We start from the raw sequence: 18,692 nt of genomic DNA, 5'->3' as shown, positions 1-18,692 counted from the left end.
TACTAAATTACTGAAGCTAAAAGCTAATAGTTGGAGTAAATACCTAATGCTAGGTGTAACTTAGCTATGCTAGGCTGCAATGGTGATTGAACCATACTGTATCACAGATTATGACAGGAAGTCCCAAAAGTAAACAATGTAAAAGCCTGTCAGTTGTGGGGTATTATGCAATTGCTCTAGTTCTAGATGTTATCAACATTGGGGAAACGTAGTTCAAAACTTTCCAAGGATCCAAACATAAATAGACTTCAGGCCAGGAAGGTTGTTAATTCTTCCATGAATAGGTAATAATGTGTTATGTTCTCAATCATTCCTTCTATCCTTCCTTCTATCGGCGCCTAAACTCTGGAACTCACTACCCATTCATCTAAAACAGTCCCCATCAGTTGACTCTTTTAAAAGAAAATTTTTTCCTTACAATTTACATTTTGATAATTCATTCTGTCTGTTGTATATATTTTTGTATGCATTTTTCATTCTTCTTATTTGGTTTGTAAAGCTCCTAGAGCAGCTTTTCTCTGGATCAGGTGCTATATAAATTTAATCATTATTATTATGATTCCTATATGTGTACTTCACAGTACAATTCTATCACATAATCCTCTGCTGGATAACTACGCAGTCAACTACCTGATAAAATCAATGACTTGGAGATAACTTTGACTTTGTTCCTCACCTGATAAAAATGTTTATTTTAGATAAGAGTGGCACTATCAGTGATAAATCAAATACAGCTGATGTGTATTATAATCTAGTACTTAGTGAACTTTATAAGCACAGTTTGGTTTGCCTCAGCTTGATATCATCAAAGATATTCAGATACTCTCAGTTTGTGCTGTATATACATGTACTCTACTTGATGTATTACAGACTTAGAACTGCTGTTATTAAGTCGCAGAGGTTTACTATCAAGTAGTGAGTAAAACTTAGTGCAGACTTCAGTGTTTCAGCAGAGGGCGTGTCATAGTGGTCCTAACAATGCAGTTAGATACAGCCCTTGGTCCTAAATGCACATGTACAGTATATATAGAACTCTAATGATTTTGTATATCACTGCTGTAACATATATCTCAATCTATGTGCTGGTTGTGACAACATTTTTAAAACATATATTGTCTTCTACAATTATAAGGAGAGTCCCTGTATGATTATGTCCAGCATATTCCATTTTGGAGACCTATTTTGCTGATGCTCAATGCTGAGACTCAGTTTGGGGGATGTGATTCAAAATACTTCAACATTGAAGTTTTCTGATAATTGGTTGAGGACCAGAAGATGTGTGTTAAGTTGCCAAATCAACAGTGGGCAACATTTCATTGCTAAAATGTGCTACTGTAGTTATGAATGATAACAACCATATGTTAGTTCACAATATGTCACACTATGTGTGAGTTTAATGAAACCAAAAGCAATTTGTCCCTGTAGTCCACACATCCATGTATGACCTGAAAGGTTATTGCACAAAACACTCATCCAAATTATGTGAGTGAACTGCAACAGAGCAAATTATGAAGCTGGGAGGTTTGATTGTTGTGATCCATTTTGCAAGTGTGTGTATCCTTGTTAATTCTCAGCCTTTGTTATCCTGTTAAGCATTCACAGCGCCATTATTCAGTCATTAAATTAGCCTTTTGTTCACTACCTTCTGAATTTTTTTGTCTGAATTACCGCACACATCAGTTACTGTACAGGCTTATGAGAACAGCCCAATAAAATTTGTTGATAATATAGTAGTAATATAGGTGGGGGTCTTATGTTAGGTGCCGAAATTTGCTGATTCTTTAACTAATGATCATTACCGACTTATTCATATGTTCTTAATGTCTACTGACTCCTGTAGAAACATGCAAGTGCCTTTCCCTTTCTACTGGCAAATTGCTAAATCCACTGCATTTAACCAGAAAAAACAAAACCCAGAAATTTTGAGTCCTTTTAAGGGTCTTGAATTTATAATACATTCTTCAAGGCCCAGAATGTCTGTGGAAAGACCATAAATTTGATTTTTCTTATGTCAATTTTGTCTCTTTACCAGTAAATTGTGTTGATCGACACAAAGATGCTAATCCAGATAATGTTGCGCTCATCTGGGAGAAAGACGAACCTGGCCAAGAGGAGAAGATTACCTATCAGTAAGTGAGAGGGAGGACTTTGGTGATACTCAAACAATTACTTACCCATTCCACTTGACCAAACTATAACAACCATGTTAACAAGGTTATTCCTCAATATCTAAAGCTTCATGGTGATTCTTTGTGATAGGTTGGTAGGTACCCTGTCATTAGTACCTGTTTTTTTTTTTTTTTTAGTTTTGGTGGAGTTCAAGAAAATACCTTTTAAACAGTTTTTGTGTTTTTTTTGGAAGTTTGGAGTACATGGCCATTAAAGTATAGTTAGTTTTCTAGTGATTTTGGTGGAGGTCAAAGGTCATATAGGGTCATCACTCTGTTGTCAGCACCTGAATTTCCAGTTGTAATTGTGTTTGAGTAGTTTTGGAGTACTGCATAAAACTAAGTACGCTTTGTCTATTCTAAATAGATTTTTACATTCTGTTGGTGCCTTTATGTAAGGGTGGATGTTAAATATTTTCTATTTTACATACATTTATCCCTTAACAGGCAAGCCATAGTATGAGTCTGAGTAAATATTGTTTATGTTTGCATTTTATTTACACAGCAGAGTGCAGTCACTTGTCATCCACTCATAAAGTCAAAGAATCATCTAGGTTGATATTAGTGATGTTAAGATAGCATAGATCTGTAGAATACAGTATATCTGACATAGCGCTGATAGTAAACCAGATAACAAAAGATCATAAGTATGTTACTTGGATATCATAGATAATGTTACTGTATCTACAACACTGTATGAATAACTTAGGCACTGTAAGAACTGTACGTATGCAAATATATATCCAGGGTTGCATAGTTCTACAATGTGAGTAGCTATGTATGCTATAGTATGTATGTCATATCCAGGGCTGTAGAGGTATTCAGTGTGAGTTAAACAATATGATGTATGCTGTAGTCTGCCCTATATGTCATATCCAGGGCTGTAGAGGTGTGCAGTAGGGGGGGGGGTGGAATCATGTATGCTGTAGTCTGCCCTATATGTCATATCCAGGGCAGTAGAGGTGTTCAGTATGGGGAACCATGTATGCTGTAGTCTGCCCTATATATCTTATACAGGACTGTAGAGGTGTTCAGTGTGAGTTAAACCATACATGCTGTAGTCTGCCCTATATGTCATATCCAGGACTGTAGAGGTGTTCAGTGTGAGTTAAACCATACATGTACAGTATGCTGTAGTCTGCCCTATATGTCATATCCGGGACTGTAGAGGTGTTCAGTGTGAATTAAACCATACATGTATGCTGTAGTCTGCCCTATATGTCATATCCAGGACTGTAGAGGTGTTCAGTGTGAGTTAAACCATACATGTACAGTATGCTGTAGTCTGCCCTATATGTCATGTCCAGGACTGTAGAGGTATTCTGTGTGAATTAAACCATACATGTATGCTGTAGTCTGCCCTATATGTCATATCCAGGACTGTAGAGGTGTTCAGTGTGAGTTAAACCATACATGTACAGTATGCTGTAGTCTGCCCTATATGTCATGTCCAGGACTGTAGAGGTATTCAGTGTGAATTAAACCATACATGTATGCTGTAGTCTGCCCTATATGTCATATCCAGGACTGTAGAGGTGTTCAGTGTGAATTAAACCATACATGTATGCTGTAGTCTGCCCTATATGTCATATCCAGGACTGTAGAGGTGTTCAGTGTGAATTAAACCATACATGTACAGTATGCTGTAGTCTGCCCTATATGTCATGTCCAGGACTGTAGAGGTATTCAGTGTGAATTAAACCATACATGTATGCTGTAGTCTGCCCTATATGTCATATCCAGGACTGTAGAGGTGTTCAGTGTGAGTTAAACCATACATGTACAGTATGCTGTAGTCTGCCCTATATGTCATGTCCAGGACTGTAGAGGTATTCAGTGTGAATTAAACCGTACATGTATGCTGTAGTCTGCCCTATATGTCATATCCAGGACTGTAGAGGTGTTCAGTGTGAGTTAAACCATACATGTATGTTGTAGTCTGCCCTATATGTCATATCCAGGACTGTAGAGGTGTTCAGTGTGAGTTAAACCATACATGTACAGTATGTTGTAGTCTGCCCTATATGTCATATCCAGGACTGTAGAGGTATTCAGTGTGAATTAAACCATACATGTATGCTGTGGTCTGCCCTACAGTATATGTTATATCTAGGACTGTAGAAGTGTAGTATGGTGAGAACCATGAATGCTGTAGTCCCTGTTACATGTTAGCTCTAGAGCTGAATTATTATGCACAGTATTGGTGAAGTGTGATTGGCACCTTTGATTCTCTTAAGATACAGTCTCCTCAATATTCCGACCAATTGCATACAGCGTTACAAGACAAAATGTGAGTTTCTTGACACTGGAATCCATAATTCCAATCAAGGATCGGTACAGGCAATTCATTTGAAGTTAATCTACAGCAAAAGGGAATTATTTAGTGTTTTAATTTTGCAGCAGTTTTCTTGGCGTTGATTTTTGTCTCTTATAAAATACTATGGTTGCCTATCAATCTACAAAAACTGCTAAACATCTTAACAGTCTCTAGAACATTGCTCATTTTCCAAAGATCTATAGCAGTTTGTAATCCAATAATATTAGATTCATTATTCCCAGACCCAAATATGTCCCCTACTCTATAACTGTAGACTTCACCATTCATTGCAAACTCTCTGCTTTAGTTCAAGTTTATTCTTAGCTCAGTGTCTTTGAACAATGCAGTATATTTTCAGTTTGTGGATAGTACTCCATTCAGAGCCACACAGGTTAGAGAGGGTTATTTGCCTACCTCCGTGCAAGCACACAGTTCTTTTGTCTTTCTGTTGGTTTTGTTCGGCAACGCTTGAGTTATTTTTAGTCTAAACTTTCCCTTACAATGCACCTCCTCTTTTTCTCACCATAGTTTACTCTTTCTTGGATAAATATTGAACTTTCACTTATCTCCTAAACTATTACTAAATGACTGCAACATGTTTGATTGCTTGTTTTGGATTTGTATGAAGCAGGATCAGTTTAGAGAAGAAAAGTAAACTTTCTTATTGTCAAGTTGTCAAGAATTTGTCTAAATACTTTCAGAATTATTGCCTCTAAGGTCGTCTGTCTCCATGGCCTCAAGTTTGATTGTGCTTAAAATGGCTGCTAGCTTTAAGGAGGTTCGATGAATGTTGATCTGAAGAAAGGTATCGTAACGGTCAAAGGACCTAGTAAATTTAAGAACAAAAGGAAGGTTTTCTATATAAAGTCTAAGATGTTTGACTTTGTTTGGTAGTGTACCTTCCAGGGTTTCTTTCTTTTGTTTTATGAATCTCTATTCTGTATTATTTACTAAGTGGCCTACAAGCTGTGAATGGTTCAGTTCACTGATCGTGATTGAAGTAAACATTCGTTGTACCAAGACAAACCGTTTCCCCCTTCTTGTCATTTTCAACTCATCCATGACAACATGGAAAGCAATGTCAGTGACCTCGGAGTTAAAGCAGTCGATCAACTTGTTGTGACGTCTCAGAAGAAATGAAGATGTTGGTTGGCTTTTTTTGCCTGTGTGAAGGAGGAGGGGGTGGGGAGGGATCCAAGGACTGGTCGAGAGGTGCTTTAGGACCCCTGAGGTAGATGTCCAAAGAAAACAAAATCACTACCTTGTCACATGCAACCACAGAAACCATTGTAAAATTGACGAGAAACTTATGTGTGAATGGGATAGCCAGTATAGCCTCCAAGTATGCTAGAGAGTCCAAACATTGGTCACCCCTTTTAAGACATGAACAGTCACTTTACTATCGTACACACTTAGAGGGTTTGTTCTTCTCTCAGACATTTGAAATCATCTAAGTGAACCCTCTCTCCTTGTCTGGGAATAATCAGGAGAAAGTCGTGGCAAGTACTCTTTGAAACGTTGAGCACTTTTCAAAACACTAAATTTGAGGGAAACTTTGATGACCTTGAGACTCCACAAGATCATCTCTGTTGTTAAAAGAAAGAGTCTCGCTGTCGCATGCAAACTCGTCTTTAATTGATGTTGTCATGATCAATTTGTGACATGTTATCCTTCATCTGCATTCTCCTATGTGGAGTTGCTTATATGAATTTTTATAAGTGCTGTATTTTTCTGTTGCCAAGGAATCCAACTGAAGTAGGCTTTAAGTATTCGGTCTGTACTTTGGTCTCTTTTATCCAGGAAACTGTTTTAGTACTCCATTCATCACTCACTGGTTAGTTATCCAAGTTTTCAATTCGCTGGCCGATGGAAATTTAGAATGCATCATTCCAAAATCTGAAGTATTTTTTTTTTTGGCAATCAATTTTCACTGATAAGTGGTATCTGAAGAAGTTCAGCCAAAGAACAGCAGATACTAAAACAAACAATCATTCCAGTTTTGATGTTCGTTTGACAGATAACCAGGATCATCTCTGTGGATTGTCAGAATTTAGGGAAGATTTTGCTTCCCTCAAAAATCTGTAAACATTTGTAAGATTGAGCTCACAGACTACATATTATAGAAACTGGTTTTCCTTTAAGCAATGTAAAATTTGAAAGACAATAAAACGTAGCCCTGGTATCAGGAAATGAATGAAAACAGATCAAATTAATTACCATAATTGGCACAGGAGTTCCAAGGGTTCTTTATTGTATATACTGTATTTAATGTTTCAGTTATATCATTTCCCATACTCATCATCTTAATTAATCTCCTGCCAGAAAACTTTATGAAATGACCAATCAACTTGCCAATACTTTACTGACCCATGGAGTGAAGAGAGGTGACCGTGTGGCCATCTATATGCCTGTGTCTCCAATTACAGTGGCTGCCATGCTGGCTTGTGTACGAATCGGTGCCATTCACAGGTATGGTGTCTTTGCACAGTTTGTGTTGTCATTAATGAGAAAGGTTTATAAATAGAAGACCAGAAAAAGCTTTAATGGGTTTGAACAGAAACAAACTATTTTGTTTGTTTGGTAATTATGATACAAAAGATGATTCCAAATGCATGGGTGAGAACGTTTTCCTTAAAGTATCTATTCAAGATAAATGTCAAGACTCTCAAGTTACGGTAGACCTACCACACTTTCAATGCTGAGGTACTTGGCCTAGCCTATCAGCATGCATATGGGATTTTGGTGCTTTTTAGTCATTTGGCTTTAAATGTTTGAGGCAAGTTTGCTATAGTACAGTAGTTAATTGTGTCTTTTCAACAATAGTGGAGCAGTGGCCTCACAAGGTTCTACAGGCAATTGCTGACATATTTTGACTGAAATTACTAATGATTAAGAAGACAGTAGTTTTAAACTGTGACCAGTTCTTTTGTAAACAACATAAAGGGGCATGTCAAAATGCCCGTCAAATAGGGCGTCGGTCATGATTGCTTTTCTCAAAAGGGTACATGATATATAAAAGTGTTTGCCTGCATTTCAAATATTTTGCTGACTACATCATGAATGCTCTAAATTATATTGTGTTTTATTAAAATTTAATTGCCTCCACTTAAAATTTGTCATAGTCGGGTGTTATAGCAGCTACTGGAAAGTTGCCTTATAGTGTCTAACCTTTTGGCATTGCACTACATTGGTAATGATATATTGTTCTCCATATAATGCCCCAGTTGCTAAGCTACTTTCTATTCTTTGAGGTGTCTAAGGTAAATATTTTGCAAAATGCTTGATAAATATTGGACGCTAGTATTCTGCATTGCAGATAACTTTAATTGACATAGATTAGTCCAAAGTAATGGAGGAGAATTATCCGAATATAGATTTTGTCCAGGCACCCAGGTGCCACATGTCGCTTTGAGCATAAAAGTCAAAATATTTTTTGTTAGTTGTTATAATTTGAGGCTAGGTCACCAACTGTTCTCCTAACTTGAGGTAAGTAAATGAAGTGATTGTTACAAAAAGGTGTGAGTTTGCTCAAATTTAACCCAAATAGTATTGTATTCCAGAGGTAATGGGACCTTTAATATTAAAGCGTATTGCATGCAAGGTTCTCTGCAATTTGCAGTTGATATGGCATCCCATGCAGCAAAATTTAGTGCGAAAGGAGATTGATTTGGTAACATATACTCACTGCATTGCATGATTGCACATCATATAGACAGAAAACAATGTGCAGTCATGTAAAACCAAAAATATTCTAATAAAGTGGGGATTTCATGCCATGATTACAAGCAAAAGGATTGCATTATAAATGAAACCAAGAAATGAGAGGTTGTAGCCCTGGGTGCATGAGTTGGTGTGGCTACAATGAAATGGAGCACATGTGCATTGCAGCTGTTCTAGCCAAAAATATGCTCAATTTTTGGTGATATGAAGTAATATTTGCCTGTTTGGTTTAAATTTCAGTGTGGTCTTTGCCGGATTCAGTGCTGATGCTCTAGGTAGTAGAATAAGGGACGGTAAGTGAGATCACAAGTAATTATAAAACAAATGATTGATGCGATGAATAACTGAATGTCATCTACACTGAGACAAGCTGCTACCCCTTCCCCTGCTTATCCCAACAGAAAGAAAGGATAACATCAGAATACAGCAAGAAGGAAAGGCTTATACCCACATACAAAACCCTCATTAGCATTAATACAATACACTGCCAATTGTAAGTCCAGTAATCTTTAGAGATCACAGAGATCTCTCTGGGATCATGGATTTCTCTTAGGGATCATAGAGTTCTCTTAGGGATCAATGAGTTCTCTTGCAGATCATAGAGTTCTCTCGGGGATCATAGAGATCTCTCGGAGATCATAGAGATCTCTTGGGGATCAATGAGTTCTATTGGAGATCATAGAGTTCTCTCGGGGATCATAGAGATCTCTTGGAGATCATACTGTAGAGATCTCTTGGGGATCAATGAGTTCTATTGGAGGTCATAGAGATCTCTCTGGGATTATAGAGATCTCTCTGGGATCTTAGAGACCTCTGGGAGATCTTAGAAATCTCTGGAGAGATCTCTCAGGGACCACAGAGATCTCTCTGGGATCATAGAGATCTCTCTGGGTTCATAGAGATCTCTCGGGGATCATCGGGGATCTCGGGGATCAATGAGTTCTCTCAGGGACCATAGGGATCTCCCGGGACCATAAAGATCTCTCAGGGATCATAGATATCTCTGGAAGATCATAGAGATCTCTCTGGGAGCATAGAGATCTCTCTGGGTTCATAGAGATCTCTCTGGGTTCATAGAGATCTCTCTGGGATCAAAGAGATCTGGGGAGTTCATAGAGATCTCTCAGGGAGCATAGAGATCTTTGGGAGATCATAGAGATCTCTCTGGTATCATAGAGATCTCTCGCGGATCATAGAAACCTCTGGGAGATCATAGAGATCTCTGGGGTGCATAGAGATCTCTCTCGAGGATCATAGATATCTCTCCGGGAGCATAGAGATCTCTCGGGGACCATAGAGATCTCTGGGGGATCAATGAGTTATCTTGGAGATCATAGATATCTCTTGGAGATAATAGAGATTTTTGTGGATCATAGAGATCTCTCGGGATAATAGAGATCTCTCAGGGATCGTAGAGATATCTCGGGATCATAGGGATCACTTGGGACCATAGAGATCTCTTGGGGATCAATGAGTTCTCTTGGAGGTCATAGAGATCTCTTGGGGATCATAGAGATCTCTTGGGATCATAGAGATCTCTCGGGGATCATAGTTATCTCTCCAGGAGCATAGAGATTTCTATGGGATCATAGAGATCTCTTGTGCTTTTGTTTGGAAAACCTAAAAAAGGAGTCACAAACATTACTGGTCTTTGTGACAGAGATATACCATTATGAACAACTTTCTGAAAACAGATAAGGAAACATCATACTTCCTTTGGGAAATCACAGGGTTGATCTTCCTTCACTCTTGAGCTTGCAGAATCGAATAAATTTATCATCATCGTCTCGAGCCACATGTCCTTCAGTGTTGCAAGTTTTGCTGTATTTCTTAATATATTTATTTTCTGTAGTGGACATGGGTTTTGTAGATGCTGAATCTAAAATATTGAAACTGTTTGCATTCATGACGTAATGATGACATTTGTGTCAGTGTAAACATTTAAATTTCTACACTTGAAAAATAGGAAATGGAAAATATGTGAAAAGGTGAACAGTTTCATATCCTAGTCGCTCTGTGACACATCACTTATTCACCGACTGATAGTTCCCGGATATGACCTTTGAACTACACAGGATATTTCCCAAATGGAACAAGATTTTTATTTACCTCCTGTAAGTGTAACTAATGACATTGTTCAGTACAGTAATTACTCACATCACTCACAGCAGACTCAACATACAGTTGATGCCAGCAGAAATCTGTAAGTTTGGATGAAACCCCCCCCCCCCCCTTTCCCCCCTTTTTTTTAAGCAATTTGACTTAGTTCAGTGTATATCTATTGTCCTGAAAGCAAATTGCAGAATGGTCTCATACATCAAACTCAAAAATAACTGCATATACACTTTACTTACTGCAGTAAGAAATTAATGAATTTACAAAATATGTAACCAATTAATTCAGAGAATGAATTGGAAATCCTGGGTACGTCACCAGTATTAACAGTGACGAAGACACATAAACAATCAAAAACACACATTTACTGTTCAGGTAGCTCTTCAAAATCTTCAAGAGACTAGAGTGCTGCTTTGTCGAATTGCTAGTTATTTCGTTCAGAACTTTCAGAAGATCTGATATGTCATACCTTGTGTAAGAATACTCAACACTTTTTGTTTGCTCATGGAGAATGCATCAAATGTGTAAATTTACCTGAGGTGAAAGTCATCAAATTTCATCCATTAATATTTTCAATGGTTTGCCAGAAGCCTTTCCCTTGTTGAAATCTCAAAGAGGTACGGTTAATTGCAAAAAGAAGGATATAATAAGCAACTTTAAAAATTAAATTTGATGATCTTTTTTATGCTAATATCCCCATAAACATGTAGTCCTTTATCTTGATCTTTAAACCTTCATTTCAAATCATTTAAAACAAAAAACACACATGAAATGGAAAAAAGAAAAAAAAAGGAAAACGCTCAGAAGTTTAAAAGTTTACCATTTTGCATTTGATATGTGAAAAATGTTATAATTGTTAAAAATTTATAGTCGGTTACTAATAGTTTAAGATATAAGTCTGTTCTCAGTTGGATGTTCTCAGTTGGGTGTTCTCAGAAATAAACTGCTGTCTCATTTCTGTTCAACGTTATTCATTATTTTATCGTGTAAATTGGTAAAATGAGGTCAGGGTTTGAGGTTTTGACACCAAAAACTGGTGCAGCATATTCAATAAAATTGTCATAGTTTTCAGACTGATTGAAAAAATCAAAAACATTCCTGTTCAAATGATGTAGTTCACACAGTTCCCCGAGTTTTATGATAGCATTAAGTTTGAACTCATGCTTTTGGAAATGATAAAAATCTGCTTGGTTGCCATGACAATAGTATATAAACAGATTTATTTGATATGACTGTCAAAAAGGATGTTTTTTGGCTGTCTTTGTTTTTCTTTTTTGACTTTTACCTTGAAATATATTGAAACTAACACCTACATTTCAATGCCAATCACTTGAAAGGTTCGTCTCTGACGTAAGCAGAGTTCAATTGAACAAAGCAATTCGTTGAGGTCTGTTAAACCAAGTGTGTTTAAAAATATTCAATGGATAATACAATTAGTTAGGAGGACAGCCATTTGATGGTTGGTGTTTGATTAAGGTGTGTCATTCCATATCAATTGTTTTCCTGTGGATGACTAATTAGGGGCACTTGTACTTGCAGCTTTGCTCAAGATACTTCAACTCTTGCTTTGTCGACCGATATATTTCCTCTGAAATTATATTAAGTGAGCGAATTGGAGCAATTTTGATCTGATATTTTAATATTTAGTTCTAGTATTGTGAAAAACTTTATAAAGTTGTGGAAGATAATTGTTGTAATAAAGCAAAACTTGTTTCACTCCCTGCTCCTCAGTTCATGTATTGAATATTTTTTTCTTTTAAAAGATGGAATATTAAATTAAAATGTCACCAATAGTGACACCACATTTGAACATGTTGAAAATGGCTAAATATTTTAAAATTGAAATTTGAAATTTTGGTCGTTCCAAATTATTTTCCAGACATGGAAGAGTTTTAAAATAGAAATTTCAGTGTATAGTTTGCGGGTTGCACCATGAAATGGGTGACCATTAATTGATTTACTAGCATTTTTGGCACCAATTCTGATGACCTTCCATGCATGGTCACGAGTAGTGGCCCAAAGTTTAGCTGGCCAGAATACCTGGAAAATTAGTCGAATTACTCAGAAATTCTGACCCGGATCTTTAGCTGGACACATGTCTCTGTGAATGTTTCTTTTTTTTCTAATGAGTGGGGGTTTGGGTTTGGTGGGGAAGGGAATGTAAACTGCATGGTGTGTATTGGAGCATGGCTGACCATTATTGGGCATTCTAGCTTGTTTGTAGACAATATTAATGAGCCTACAAGAGCCATATATATTATTGCCACAGTATTTTCTAATTAGCCCCTAAAAGCAGTTTGTTGTATTTTATTTCTTCTGCCACGAAAAATTTCAAAGAGCGAGAGTGAATGTTGTTGTTTGAACTTTTGAATTTAAACAGATTTATAATATTTAGCAGAATGACAATCTCCAGATTGGTTTTGCTAAATGGTTGTAACTCCATGCAAGTCTTATATTATGGTGTATCCAATTATATATGAGATCAATTTCATAGTTTTGGAGTGTTGGAGTGTTAGCTCAGTGGTTAACGACGGTGCCTTTCAATCATAAGGTCCCGGTTCAAGTCACTCCAAGATTAATGTATGTCGTCCAGTTACAGAGTTATTGACAATTCATAATCATGGACGTTAAATATGAATGTAAGAGACTGACTTCGGTCAGCTTGCGGCTTTGATAAGCCAATGAGGCTTCTTCGCGAGTTCCTGCTTGCAGGAGGATCTAATATACATACATATATATATACATACATAGTTGCAGACCAAAGCAAAGTACACCATTGACTTATATTAGAGCCTCATGTTTTTCTTTTTGGCTATTATTAAGTGCGTGTTTCTGTCGATTTCATTCTTAAAAATTGGTAAATGATGGCTCCGAAGATGAGTACTCATATAAGACAGACTTTTTTTATTTGCCAGTGGGAACCATGTTTTCTGGGACTGAAGCAGTTGCCTGTTGAATAGCTTTCCAGGATCGCCTCGTCACTGCTGGACTAAAGAGGTCCTTTATTACACCCACATGTTCCACATTAAAGCAGTAAATGGCGGCCTCCACACAGACTACCAACATTTTACCACCTACATTTTGCCACCTACATTTTACAACCTACATACTACCTGCATTTTACTTGGCAAGCAGCCATATTGATTGTTTTCATGACTTATATCGATCTGGTCTTGCAACATTATTGTCAAGTCAGTCATGGTAGAGAGATGTTACATATTAATGTTAAACAAGGCACATGAAAGTTCCTTTCATTATGTTATTACTGTTATCTTTATAATGATCAATATGTAGCAGCAAACTTCAGGCATAAGTAATGTTAATGCCCAAATATTCTGCTGGATAAATGGGTTTTGATGAGGTATTGAATCCCTTTAACCAATGAACAGCTTCTTATGAAGGAGTCAAGGAGACTGATTGTGTTACTTTTTTTATGACCTTGGCAATTGTTATTCATTCAACAGGTCCCTGAAATCTTTTTTTGTGTTTTCATTATAATTTTGATGATGATTATGCACTCCATTAATTTGTGAACCTCGTGCCAATCTTGTTTATAAGAAAACAGGTGATTTTGCAGATTTTGTAACCTGTGAGTGATGAGTCTTCAATTGTTTAAAACTGAAGTAATTGCTTTGTATATGTTTAATCTATCAAATATTGAAGTAATACTAGAAAATTCTTCACAGTATCTAGATGAACTCAGTTTTTTGTTTGTTTAGGTTTGTTTTATATACAGTACTTCAAAAAGTGGCTGATTGCTAAATCAGTCAACTTGTCACCAATCCCGCCCTTGACCCAAACACCTCCCACCATTTCTTATTTATGCTGTAAGTCGTTTTTTATACTAACGAGTGGGAATATCAAAGTAAATCTCACCATGTTTACAACGCCATGGAATTTGGTGGAACCTGGTACCATAACCAAGTACTTGAAAGTATACTGGAATACAGAAAATTTGATTACAAATCAACAGTTTATTACAGAGAAATTGACTGAGCCTTTATATTATAAATTAAGCAGTGTTTCTTCCAATTTTTAAGTTTCTTTTTTTCTATTACTTTCTTTATCCAGCTATTTTCCTCTTAGTTGGTTATAATATCAATAAATCATATTTGGATTAAGAAAATTTCAGTATCTACATGTTCAAATGATTGTATTCCTTTTCTTAGGTAGGAAAACAGTAGTTACAGGGGTTTGCAGACGGCATTAATTTACTGTCATGTTAACTGAAATTGAGATCAAAGAATTACCGCTACCACCTATCAATTTCCTCAAATGTCCACTTTTATAAGTACAGTATGGCTATGGTTTATCAAAGTGGAAAGGTATCCTCATATCCTTGCTTTCAGTTTAGTCCATTGTCTTGAATTTATTGTTTTATCAATTTTGTCAAATTTTATTCTGTTAGCATAAATCATTTAAAACTTGTTTTATGTACATGTACTGTACCAACAATTTTAATTTGTACATGATGTGTACATGTGAATAAACTTTGCATTGTGCATTGTGTTAGTATGATAATAGTACAAGACAAGTACTGTACCTTCTTCAGTGTTAAATTACTACTTGTGTACAGTGTATGAGCTGTTGTGTACTGTTAGTGTATACTATTAAGCATGTTACTTTAAGAGTACAATGGTTTCTTAATTTTGCAAATATAATGCTAATTATGTGTTACTGCTAGTATAATACTAGTGTATTACCGCTAGTAAATAATACTAGTTTGTACCACCAGTTTATGCTAGTATATTATAATACTTGTACATTACTAGTAGTGTATACTACTAGTTTATGCTGCTATTATACTAGTGTATTACAGCTAGTATATAATACTAGTTTGTACCACCAGTTTATGCTAGTATTATAATACTTGTACATTACTAGTAGTGTATACTATTAGTTTATGCTGCTATTATACTAGCGTATTACCACTAGTATATAATACTAGTTTGTACCACCAGTTTATGCTAGTATTATGATACTTGTACATTACTAGTAGTGTATACTACTAGTTTATGCTGCTATTATACTAGTGTATTACCACTAGTATATAATACTAGTGTATACTACCAGTTTATGCTAGTATTATAATACTTGTACATTACTAGTAGTGTATACTACTAGTTTATGCTGCTATTATACTAGTGTATTACCGCTAGTATATAATACTAGTGTATACTACCAGTTTATGCTAGTATTATAATACTTGTACATTACTAGTAGTGTATACTACTAGTTTATGCTGCTATTATACTAGTGTATTACAGCTAGTATATAATACTAGTTTGTACCACCAGTTTATGCTAGTATTATAATACTTGTACATTACTAGTAGTGTATACTACTAGTTTATGCTGCTATTATACTAGTGTATTACAGCTAGTATATAATACTAGTTTGTACCACCAGTTTATGCTAGTATTATAATACTTGTACAATACTAGTAGTGTATACTGCTAGTTTATGCTGCTATTATACTAGTGTATTACAGCTAGTATATAATACTAGTTTGTACCACCAGTTTATGCTAGTATTATGATACTTGTACAATACTAGTAGTGTATACTACTAGTTTATGCTCCTAGTATACTAGTGTATTAAATTGTAAAATACTATTTTGTACTACCAGTTTATGCGAGTATTATAACACTGGTGCAATACTATTAGTGTATTACCTCTAGTTTATACTGCTAGTTTGTAATAGTATTACTTCTAGAATAACAGTGTTACTAATAGTATATAACAGGTGCCTTCTACTATGTACGATAGCATTTATCGCTGTTTGAGTAAATATAAAAATATAAAATCAAACTAAAAATACATTATTCATCTGGTTTCATTTCTAAAATTTGATTACCATTATGTGGTAGCATAATTAATATCCATTATTATCTATTCCAATAATAACAGCACTGGATAACTGGCAAAGCTATCTTGGGCAAGAAACCAAGACATACTTAACAATGAGAACAGATTTTTATTCTTAGAGAAGGACAATTTAAACAAAATATATCTGTTAGTTTGAAATTTTGTCGCTATTTTGCATCAATTTTTCTTCTGATTTTATGGTCAAGGAGCAGATTAATGTATACATTCATTCAAGCAGCATGTGAAATGGTTGACAAATTAATAATGATACAAACAATTTAGTGTTATTTATTTTAATTTATTACTAAAGAAATTCAACATTTATGAGATGCAAATTAAAGTAACTGAAAGTATGGTATATTTATTCAACAATAACAACTGCAATGCAGTCATTCAGGACTCATGACCCCAATGTGTACAAGACCTCATCAGGACTCCTGACCCAAACGTGTACCTCATCAGGTTTACATTAATTATTTTATGATTTATTAATTAATGAAGTTCAAGAAATGAAGTTCTTGACTGAAGAAATATCATCGTAAATCCCTTTCAGATATGAGAAATCATTTTGAATCACTTTATTTCTTGAAATACTGTATTATTTTGATTTTTGTCCTGTAGCTGGTGCAGAGACGATCATTACCACAGACCAGGGAGTCCGAGGAGGCAAACTTATAGAGCTGAAGAAGACAGTCAACGCTGCCCTGGATCAGTGTCCAGGGGTCAAGAGAGTGTTTGTATCCCAGAGAACTGGAAACCAGGTCCCGGCTCATCAACTAGACATTCCGTTAGAACAGGTAGCCCGTAGCAATAGTTATGGTATTAATATCAGAACGAGTCATTAATTCCAGATAGATTGACCACAATCGCTTTGCTCTGGTACAAAAGAAATTTAAGAAGCAGATAAGAGGAGATAAAAGAACTGTAGAGAGCTTTAATTGCCTGATTTTGGAAGTTCTGTTATCTTCTTGGGTAAAGTTATTTGTATTGAAGTTTATTCACCCTTGTGGTTTGTATGTTTGATATTAATGCGGTTGATTAACTTGATTGGGTATGTGATGTTCTTAATATGGTTTTCCATTAGTCTCTCTTAATTGGTGATTAATGAATCCAGTCCTGATTGTTAGACTACAGTATGTGAAGCCGGAAGAGTTAATAAGGTGTTTAATTTCACATTTAGTGAAAAATATGAAAAAGGAAATATGAAAAGGAATTAAACAGAGTTGCATAAAGATGAAAATTGGTGAAAGGTATAAAGTTCACTTTTAACTGACATTCCCCTAATTTAATACCCTTTCAGTTGCTGTTATTGATACCTCTGAGAATAACAATAATAATAATACATAATTTTTACATAGCTCCAAACAAGCTATGAAATATTGCTTGTCTGTGATTTGTCATATTTGGTATCATTTGGATCCAATATCTAACAGTTCAAACTCCATATAGACCTATTCTAACTTTAGAGGTCAGATCATGATAGCATGATAGGCCAAAACATACCACAGTGTGTAAACAGGCTGTCATATATCTACATATATGATATTTATTAGTTTTGCTCATCAAATAAAAAAATGCCCAAATTTATCCCAAGAACGACTCCATGGTGATTCCATCCATTCGTTGCTACCGAATAACTAGCAAGACACATGATTTGGAGGATTTGGAGGATTTGGAGGAGGATTTGGAGGATTTGGAGCATTTGGAGGATTTAAAAGTTTTCCATTTGGTATTATTAAAAGACTTTGTTTGTGTAACAAACAATGCTAATTGTTATACTATGATTGCTTTGTTACAGTCATTTGTTTAATCTCTTGATTGTTGTACATCTGATCATTCATGCAATTTTGCTTTCAGAAAATTGCCTTAATTGATCCAATTTGGTGTCAGCTCAAATACTATTTCATCCATGCATTAAAAATATGAATATTTTATTTACAGGCAATGGCTTCTGAATCAACTGAGTGTCCTCCTGAAATTATGGATGCTAATGATCATCTCTTTATGCTGTACACATCTGGTTCTACCGGATCACCTAAAGGGTTAATCCACGCCCAGGCAGGTTATCTACTACATGCTATGATGGCACACAAGGTAACTTGACCCTGTAGTGTAATCAATAATGCTTGATCCACACAGGCAAACTATTTGTTATATGCTATGACAGCACACTTGATGCAATATGGTTGTATATTACTACATGCTATGATGGCACACAAGGTAACTTGACCCTGTAGTGTAAGCCTATCGATAATGCTTGATCCAGTACCAAGCTAATCCACACAGGCAAACTATTTGTTATATGCTATGACAGCACACTTGATGCAATATGGTTGTATATTACTACATGCTATGATGGCACACAAGGTAACTTGACCCTGTAGTGTAATCAATAATGCTTGATCCAGTACCAAGCTAATCCACACAGGCAAACTATTTGTTATGTGCTATGACAGCACACTTGATGCAATATGGTTGTATATTACTACATGCTATGATGGCAC

General features: G+C 35.7%; 1 protein-coding gene across 2 annotated transcripts in view; it reads left to right on the top strand.

Moving 5' to 3' along the window:
* Positions 1–18,692, top strand: part of LOC139971984 (acetyl-coenzyme A synthetase 2-like, mitochondrial) — a 38,618-nt gene that overhangs the window by 981 nt on the left and 18,945 nt on the right. For both annotated transcript variants that reach the window (XR_011794558.1, XM_071978847.1), the window contains exons 2-6: positions 2,033–2,129; positions 6,808–6,954; positions 8,446–8,498; positions 16,810–16,985; positions 18,130–18,282. Coding sequence is in view for 1 of the 2 variants with exons in the window: in XM_071978847.1 (XP_071834948.1) it covers positions 2,033–2,129; positions 6,808–6,954; positions 8,446–8,498; positions 16,810–16,985; positions 18,130–18,282 (626 nt within the window). In the remaining variant the exon portion in view is untranslated. The remainder of the gene's footprint in view (positions 1–2,032; positions 2,130–6,807; positions 6,955–8,445; positions 8,499–16,809; positions 16,986–18,129; positions 18,283–18,692) is intronic.

Source organism: Apostichopus japonicus, chromosome 8 (genome assembly GCF_037975245.1).
Source record: "Apostichopus japonicus isolate 1M-3 chromosome 8, ASM3797524v1, whole genome shotgun sequence".
Lineage (NCBI taxonomy): Eukaryota > Metazoa > Echinodermata > Holothuroidea > Aspidochirotida > Stichopodidae > Apostichopus > Apostichopus japonicus.
Note: the sequence above shows the minus strand (reverse complement) of the source record. Positions and strands in the feature narration are given on the sequence as shown.